The following is a 9,846-nucleotide window of genomic DNA, read 5'->3' on the forward strand; positions in this document are numbered from 1 at the left end:
TCCAGAGTAAATTTTTGTAGCAGTTTACTGAAGTGAAAGTGAAAAGCTGAAGAGAAAACATATTGAAAGCGTGATATTTCAGCGAGGAGACTACTAAAATAATTGTCTTTTGGGACAGAGATACTTTTATATAATCCTGTGTGTTTTCGTTGTTTTGTTTTGTTTTTTCCCATGAGTCTCTACATTCATTCAGCGAGATTTTGTTCTTGCATGAGAATTTCTGCTGTCGGTTCACATTGAGTGTTTATACACAATAAGTTGATTAGTAATTTGCCAAACCTGTTTAACGTCTACTTGGTCTGTGTGTTTGGTGTGTTTGGCAGTTAGTTAAGAGGAGGATGAAATGTCCGTGTTTGTTGAACGTCTACGAATGGATGTTTGGGAGGGGTTTTCAATACTTGGTGTGGACTTTTGCGATCTTCATATGGGCTGTTTATATTAAATAACTGCCGCTAAAATTACATCAGAGCCTGTTGGTCGACTTTGTTGCATTTTTGTTCCTGTCTAATACTGATAATTTGCAACCAGGATAGCTTTGTAAAAATGCTTTACAAATATCCAGACTTGAGCTGACCTTGAAGAAGCAGAACCGTACTGATGTGGGAGGATTCTTCAGCCCAAGGTCAGGATGAGGTCAAACTGAATCAGCATTTAGTTGGCATGGTAACATAACCGACTGTGGGTCAGATTAAAGGTAGTTTCAGGAGGTAAACAGGTGAACTACTAATCTCTAACCTGTGAAGAGTTTTTGTGCTACTGCAGTGTTCAGTGTTTTGACATGTAACCCTTATTGAAGTGAGAGGAAATGATATTGAATGTTCAGTTCGGTGCAAAAGTATTCATACCTCTGGAACCTTTGAGGTATGAAAGGTTCCAGTGGTTGTGATGTTGTCACGTCACAACCACAAATGTCTTGTGTTTTATCCAGATTTGAGCACAGACTTTTTTAAGTGGAAGGAAAACAATGAATGGTTGTCTATTTTGTAGTTTTTATTAAAAAAAAAAATATCTGAAAAGTGTGGTGCTGATCTTTATTGGGTCCCATTTTACTGTGATTCCCCTAAATCAACTCCAGTTCCCCTCAGAAGTCCTATGACTAGTACGGTAAGTGAAGTCCGTCTGTGTGTAAGTTAATCTGGAGATACATTACAGCAGTGCAGCAAATTAACGCATGGATGCTAATATTTTTGGCAGAGAGTGGTGGGACATTGTGATTAAGTAAAATAGTCTAGATGTGGGTTTTTCTGATTTCATGCAGTCCCGGTATTAACATCTTTGCTTTTAGGAAGGACTCCGAGTTTTTTTCAAAGAACATTAGTAATAAAATGTGAATAAAAGAAAAAAAGTGATGGGATACCCAGGCATTTGTTGCTTCTCTTCTTCAGGTGTTTTGTCTCACACGCACGTTGAGATTGCTGCCACTGATGCTAAATAATAAAGATCTTTGTCTTGTGGCTAAGAATTTCTTCCTCAGCTGTTTCTCGCCTCGAGGCGAACGCTTCGCTATTCTTTTCTCTTTTTTTCTCCATACATTGAAAAGACAGCCAGTTTAGACGAGAGCATGCTGTCTTCCAAGACATGGCTGTACATTTTCCGAGTTCCTATTTGAATCGCCGCCCTTGTGACCCGCGAGTTGGCACAAGGCGAGTCAAGCCGATCTTAATAACCTGCTCTCCGACATTTCAGCCTGTGGTTTTGTTGAGTGTTTTGAGGAACCAGATGAACTATCCTCACCGTGACTTATTCATCCGAAATGAGGAAGTTAAACATTGGGACTTGCTCAGACTTGTCCCACTGCATGTGATTGCATCGCTTTAGCTCAGCCCATCTCGTTAACTCATCGTGCAGAAGCTGAACATTTAATAAACAGATGTCTTTGTCTGTTTGTACCAATGCCCTGTGTTCATTTAAATCTAAATCTCAACTTTGTCTTTGCTTCCATTCTCTCGTTTCCGGCGACGGCCGCAGATCTTTGCGGTTGATGAAATAGCTAACGTTCAGCTCCAAACTGGCCGGGCAGCATTTTTAGAAAATTAAATGTACTCGTCGTACATGTTTAACGGCTGCTGTCTCACAGGAATAATGGGAGCTTTCAGATATGCGCAACATCTCTTCATTCCTTCATTTCAAAGTACCACACGCTTACCGTTAAGGAACATTTCGTAAATGGCTTCTCGCAATTTTGCTTTGAAGCCAGCCTGTCTGGTTTTTCCTGAATATACCTCAGATTTGTACTTCTTATCAACACCATGCATGGTACCATCTTAATCAGACAAGTTGAAAAGTGATCGTAGTTCCAGTGATACAAGTTTACATACATGAATTGGCATAACTTTTTTAAATTTGAGCTTGTGTTTATTTATTTTGAAATGTTTATTTCCCAGGTGGGACGATCGTTCAATAAACAAGCTTGAGTAAAAATAAGAAGTAGGTGCAGAAGTTTGATCTTTAATCCAAGCCGAGTCAAAGTCAGTATATACATAAACGCCCCTCAACATGATTCTGCCTCTACCATGCTTACCAATTACTGCAGTGTTCTTGAGTTCGAAATCCACACATTCATATATTTTAGCTTATGAGTATAAGCTAAAATATACTATATTCATTGTGGACTCAATTAGAGTCCACAATGAATTCAAATATATGTAACCAATTCTTATTTTTGACTCCTTCATTTCTATCTTGTGTAACCATTCTATTCTGCAAAAAGTCATCACAACCCCTTAATAGTATTCTTAACATTCAAACACGTAAATGTAAATTTCTGACTACCTTTCAGTAATGTTTGTTGTATTGCTAATTCCTTGTGGTTGTATCAGGAATATATGAAGTATTTCGTAAATATGCAATGTGGAAAATACACTTTAAATACAAGCGAACTGCAAGGCCAAGGATAACTCGTTTTTCTTGATATAATCAGGCATTGTTCTCGGCTCACGCTTTGTCCCACCTAAATCGTTGCTTTTGACGGTAAGCTTTGCAAAGCTTGCACAAAGTATTTAAAGGCTGACATTAATCATCCAATGCCACGGTTGTGAGTAAGAAACGAGGGCAGGGCATGAGAAGTGTTCATACTTTGGATGTCTAAGAAAATGCTGCTACGACTCTATGATCTCTGAGAAAACACAAGAAAGCAAGAAGTCACTTTTAGTCAGCCCCACTGTAGACCTTTCATTTAGTATTTCTTTCTAGAGGTATCAAACCCATGACAAAGAATGCCATATAAAAATCTGAAAACATGTTTTCAAGAGACGTGACGAGAACAAAATGTATTCTTCCTTCACCTTCACTGACTCCAAAGCTCATGGGATTCATGACAAAGTACCCAGCTGGAAGGCTTCAGGGAACTACAGAAGGCCTGATGTTCTCGGCTCGCAGGGAGAAGTCAATAGGTTATTTGTGTGCTCGCCACCGTTTGTCTGCGTTATGAGCTCATTGGAGACGGGATGAAGCTATGGCTCACTCAGCTCACTGACACAGAGGACACTTGTTTTATTTATAAAACAAAAACTGCTGCTTTTCTATCACTACACTTTTATTGTCCTGGATAGATGAGAAAAGCAGTGTGTCAGTGTTACAATAGACTGTACAAGTCTACGGGTTTAGAAACCACTCAAGGCATTTTGTTGTTGATGTGTGGTTCTTAATGCTTTTATCAACTTTGCAGTATTAATTTGTGCAAAAATACATATTGCAAAAAGCTGATGGTACTGGATTAAATATTAACTTCTTAAATAGACACCATGCTGTTTGCTATGAGCAGTAAATACAAGTAAACATTAACTTTTACAAACGTTAACTTTGTAAAAGTTGTTGATGTAAAAATGAAGCACCTGGTTATTTGTAATATTAGCGGAATATTATCACGGTAAACCTTCCCCAACATTATCACATACATTCCTGATATACTATTCAGTTTAATATTCAAATTAACGATTATTTTTAAGAGATCTTTTATTGTAATGCAAGATGTTCCACTTTGATATGGTTGATCTTGATTTTGACATGAATTTGCAACAGCAGCATTTGTAAATTGGCTCCAGTAAAGACTTTGAGTCTCTCTTCTCCAGGACGACCAAGAGGCCTCAGACGCTGTATGACGGGCAGCCCACCAGCCCACCGGGGGTCTGTCACATCCCCATGGCTGAGCCTTTTTGCAACAAAACCAGAGAGGTGAGTTTGTTTAAAAAAAAAAAAAAGAAAAAAGGTACGATGCGCTGGTCGCCTTCCACTTCCGCGAGATTCTGGGGCCAGGCTAAAATGGAACATCCTGACTGAAGCTATTGACCTCTCCAGGGTGTACTCTTCCTCTCCCTAGAAGGATGAGCAGGTATACCCGAATCTTGCATCTCAGACAAAAAAAAATAAACAATGAAATGATATAAAAAGAGTGAAGAATTTAAAAAACAAAATTAGATTTCAATAGTACGTGGCACAGCCAAAACTATTTATACCTTTCTCAATAATCAATCAAACCTTTCTAATTATTGAATGCTATCTTTTCTGTATGTTTCCACTGGTATTTTGAATTATTTCCGATGACGCGCTTCAGGACCCGAAGGCTGGTAGAGCTTGTAGCCATCACCCTAATGTTTAGCTCCCTCCACAGATTTTCTGTCAGAGTCAAGTCAGGACTTTGACTAGGCCACTCAGCAACATCAGAGACATGTTGGTAAAATTAACTTGGTTGGTAAAAAGATAAGTCGAAGTCGAAATCTGTCATGCGACTGTGTGGATATTTTTGACATAACTGTAGATGTAAGTTTGGGATTACCGTCAAAGAATATTTGCCACACCAGCAGGTGGCAATACTGTAGAGGGACGGCTGTTGCCTATGAGCTGTTCTCCTTTCCAGAGGTCAATAATGCTTCATAAACAGCCAGTTTTCTCAGATGCTCTGTTATCTGTAACAGGTTCTGGTGGAGGTGGCGCGCAGTCTGGGTGTCAAGTGCCACATGCGAGGGACCATGCTGACCATCGAAGGACCCCGCTTCTCCTCTCGGGCAGAGAGCCTGATGTTCAGACAGTGGGGCGCCGACGTGATCAACATGACCACCGTGCCGGAGGTGGTCCTCGCCAAAGAGGCCGGCCTGTGCTACGCCAGCATCGCAATGGCAACAGACTACGACTGTTGGAAGGAGCACGAAGAGGCGGTGAGTGGCAGGACAAACCGTTGTTCCCACTAATTTGGTGACTCAGGCACCAAGAGGCTGCTGACATGTCCTGCTGGAAGAATTAGTTGAGTCAGACCTGAAACAGCTGAGTGCTGTTTCACTGCTAAATTAAATAAGAGGACGATGTCGATCATTTGTATTCTTGGACAGATGTGTTGGTGACGGCTATCTCATGGAAACCAAAAATATAAGAAGGATCTGATTTTTTTTTTCATTTTTTCATTTATTTATTTATTTTTATTTTTTTTTTTCATTTTTGGCTGTGCTTGCTTAGATGTTTACAACTTTACTGTAAACATCTAAGCAGCTAGCAGTAACAATGGGACTTGCAGATGAATATCATTTTGACCTATTTGTGAAATCTTGAATTTTCTCAATGATGCACAGAGAGATTTTCACTTCTCTTTACCTTAAAAATTTCACTCACATCTTTTCAAATATGCAGTGTCTGTGGGACGATTTTTAAAATTTTACTGTTACTGACCCATTAAGATATCAAGCACTAGTGGTTGTGGTTGTCACACCTTTTTACTGTCCATGAAGGACTGAGACGGCACCTGCAGACTGACAGAAACAGGGTGGTGGACCCAATCTTTCAGCTTCAAAAGTCAAAAATACACATACATTTGAAAAGACTTGCTCTATTAGCTTCCACACTATGTCTGCTAGAATTGTTTCCTAACTGCTGAATCCTTCCATCTTGTAAGCAAGGCAACATTGTATTAATCTTCTTTCATGCAGCTGAATGGCAGAGTGCAGCAACATGTGGAGGAGGGGCTGTTTCTCTGGGATCACATTAAACCTTATTTTTCCAAACTTGCTCACAGCTTGCTCCACTGTAGTTGCTGCATCTAACAAAGGAAAGAGCAAAAGAAAGAAAGAGAGCGAGAGAAAAAAAAAACAAGTAAGATGACATGCTTTATGTGGTTAGTCTTTGTCACTTTACACCAGTGGTAATAAGGAAACTAACCTGAAATATGACATACAGCTGTTCACTGTTCAGCAGATTTCTTCTGATAACTCAGTGTCAGTCAACAGGTTTACTTGGACTCTCCTCTGCCGTGTTGTGCAATAAAGCAATTATTCTGCAATTATATCCCTGTGTCCCATGATAGCTGTCGCGTTTAAGGCTGGAATATGATTTTACAGCAAGTGAAGATGATAATCATTGACTGGATGCTCACGTCTGACGTTCTGTTTACAGTTCTTTTTGTTATCAGAAAAAGTTTATATTGCTCAAAGTGTTTCCTTGTGTAATGTGTTGCCAAACGTTGCCGTCTTGCACAGTTTGGATCAAATTTTCTTATCATATTGAGCTCTCAGAAGTCTCTCCCCCTGCACCCCAAGTGATCCACAGTTATTGCCTGCGGCTTCCTATAGCTTCCGAGTGGCGTCTCCTGTGGCAGCCGCTCTATATAAACCAGTTTATAATGGCTGTGTGTGTGTGTGTGTGTGTGCGTGTGCGCGCGTGTGTGTGTGTTTGTGTGTGGGCGAATTTTGGCTTATTTGTCAGTGATCCAGCTTCACTTCCGAGTTCCTGCAGCTGACCTCTTCCCCCTCCTGTTGCAAAACACTCGCCACATCCTTCCGCTCCCCTCACCCCCCCCCCTACCACCACCACCAATCTCTCCAGCCCGGCCTGCTGCTACCTCTTGGCCTCTCCCTGTTTACTCCCCTCCCTCCTCACGCCACACACCTCCACTCGGCTTGGCCTGCCAGCCTCCGGTGGAAGCCCTGCCAGAGGAGGTTGAGTCACAATGAGTCATGACTTCATGCTATCAAAAACCACAAACACAAATGTATTCATTAAGCATGACATGAAAACAGAGGAAGGCTACAGGAGGTAAAAACAGGACGGATGTACCAGAATCCCTGACTGTAATTTATACTTTATGGCATTTTCAGACTTTGTTTGATATGACCTGTGAATATTTAAGACATATTTTACTTAAAATGTGCGTGAAATAAAAACAGGGTTTTTGTGCAGTCTCAGACAGAATGGAGAAGTATTTTAGGCATTTAAAATGTAAAAGAAAAATACTAATAACAAAACAAATATTTTAAAAGCAAACATGTTTTATATTGTTTTTAGATATTTCCAAGTTTGGTTGATGAAATGGCTGATTTCATCAACCAGAGCATTCTATGTGATTTGATATTTTCTAAGATGGATACAAAGTTATCCTTAACAGAGATGCATAAATTAGACACATTGTGGCCAAATTCTAGTCACCGTGTTTTGCGAAGCTCAGAACTACCAGTTTCAGTTTCAACACGTACAGTTTTTCTTTAAGAAATGAAACTTTTCCTTCTACTTTCTGGCAACAGTAACAACAAAAACCCAACAACCAAAAGGACAACTTTTATTTCTTAAAAACAGCCCACTGTTACACAAATGTGTCTCCTCCAGGATCTGGGTTAGACACATCTTTACAGATAAAATAAAAGTGAATAATTTACAGCATATTCTGCTTACAATTCATATTATAGTTCACTTACTTTTGTTTCTATTTCATGCCTCATAATTTCTGAGTTTGTCAAAATATTTGTTTACTTCAAGATGGAACGGGGGCTATTATGTAAAATCTGTCTCTTTTAAGATGATCAACTTAGGATCTTCTTAAAGAGACAGAGGCCCAATTTCAAGGTTTCTTTTTGCAAAGTCAGATTTGTTTTATGTCGTGTTTTTTTGTATAAAAACTGGATGTAACATAGTTACTTGGTTTTGTTATATTACATTGTTGAAACATTTGTTTTAGTTGTAAACACTCAATATGGAGTGTATATGGTTTATGAACCATATATAAGAATTTTTATATTGGGACCAAAGGAGATGCCACGCATATGTCAGAACAGTCACCACTACATAGCTTTGCATTTAATAAACTTATTAGTTAATATATGAAGTTGGCTTTATCTGCACCCTGCAGAGTCATTACCTTAACTGAGAACATGTTCAGCATTTCCTAAGCCAGCAGTATCGGTGGCAGACAGAATTAGATACTTTAGTTTTCATAAAACAAGGCAACTTTGATGTAATGTTACATTTCCTGATATCTGCTATGCAGTCTGAATGAACAGCCAATAGTTCACAGTGGAAAGCAGAGTTAGGTTCAAAATTATTCAAACCTCTTCTTTCATTCAACTCAGAAGTTTCTATCTGATGGGAAGCGAGACAAGCGCTTCTCAAAAGATGAAAGAATAATAATGAAGTGTCCCTCAAAAGAGAGTTGTCATCCATCTGACCTGGTATGAATTAATGTGATGCATTCACTGTTCAGAAACCAGCTCGTATTTGAAAGTTTCTACTCAGCTGATCTAGTGCAGGGTAAAAATGAGCAATTCCAGCCACTAGCAGGTTTTTGGACAATAAACTGTTCCAAAAAGCTGTGTATTTACTAGAGTATCAAGAAAAATGTATCCATTTGTCATGAATATCAACGTGTGGCTAATTTGTCACATTGGCTCATGAGTTACATATTTACCCAACCGTAAGATTGGTTTTTGACTTACTGACTTAAAATCTGCAGCTACATGAAAACTACAGTGTGTGACGGTCCTGAGGAAATTGCGTAGTTGGCAGCCTGTACACTCTTATGCTGATGCAATCTTAACCTTACATTAAGCAGCTGTGTAAATGGAAGAAAAACTGTGTGAATCATTTTTTTTATACCTCATCAGATTAAAAAATATGCTGAACAAGTCAAACTATTTACCACATGCTGTCTACGCAGTGAATAACTTGTCCATTAGCCCAGATTTCAAAATGTGAAACTTTACAATTTTACTTCAAACATTGACAAAAACTTAAAAGAAGGAAAATCAAAAATGATTTGTATCTGAAAAAGTGAAAAGAACATCTGTCTCTCTTTCTCAAAATTATATGTAAATGACAGGCTGGAAGGTGTTTACAGGAAGTATTTCAGTTGTATGATTCTTTCCAAACACATTTCAATTGATGTATTAATCTACCAGAATTTGTAAACATCCCATCATAATTATATTTCTATAGCTTGTAATACTGAGCAACAGCTCGTATTTTATTTCCACAAGACAGAATTTTCCTATTGTTTTCATAACACTGTCAAAGCTAAATGAATGGTGATCAATTGTCATTTATAAAAGAGGAAAAAAAACATTACTGAAAGAAAACCATATTAAGTCATGACAGAAACAATGCAGGAAGTAAAACAGAGATGTGAAAGAATGTGCTTTTATCAGATAAAACCAAATAGAGCATTTTGCCTGATATGCAAAACTCTGTCCGGCGAATAGCAGACGCTGCACATTACCCTGACCACACCGTCCAAAACAGTGAAACATAATGGTGGCAAACAGTGAAACATGGTGGTGGCCGTATCATGCTTAAGAGAGGATTTTCTTCAGCAGGAATAACTTCTCTGTAAAGTTTAATTTATATATATAAAAAAATAAATAAAAAAATTCCCTTCTCACCCTCCGTGGGTGGTCTGTTTCATCCTCTGAGCTCGGGTCCTCTACCAGAGGCCTGGGAGCTTGAGGGTTCTGCGCAGGATCTTGGCTGTGCCTAGAACTGCACATTTCTGGACTGAGATGTCTGATGTTGTTCCTGGGATCTGTTTGAGCCACTGCTCCAGTTTGGGGGTAACTGCCCCGAGGGCCCCGATGACCACAGGCACCACTGTGGTCTTCA

General features: G+C 39.2%; 1 protein-coding gene across 1 annotated transcript in view; it reads left to right on the forward strand.

Annotated features, from left to right (window-relative positions):
• The window catches only part of mtap (methylthioadenosine phosphorylase), a 17,321-nt gene that overhangs the window by 4,508 nt on the left and 2,967 nt on the right, over positions 1-9,846 (forward strand). The window contains exons 5-6 of the mRNA XM_008412012.2: positions 4,071-4,173; positions 4,914-5,153. Of these exons, the coding sequence (XP_008410234.1) occupies positions 4,071-4,173; positions 4,914-5,153 (343 nt within the window). The remainder of the gene's footprint in view (positions 1-4,070; positions 4,174-4,913; positions 5,154-9,846) is intronic.

This window comes from Poecilia reticulata, linkage group LG1 (assembly GCF_000633615.1).
Source record: "Poecilia reticulata strain Guanapo linkage group LG1, Guppy_female_1.0+MT, whole genome shotgun sequence".
NCBI classification, from domain to species: Eukaryota; Metazoa; Chordata; class Actinopteri; order Cyprinodontiformes; family Poeciliidae; genus Poecilia; species Poecilia reticulata.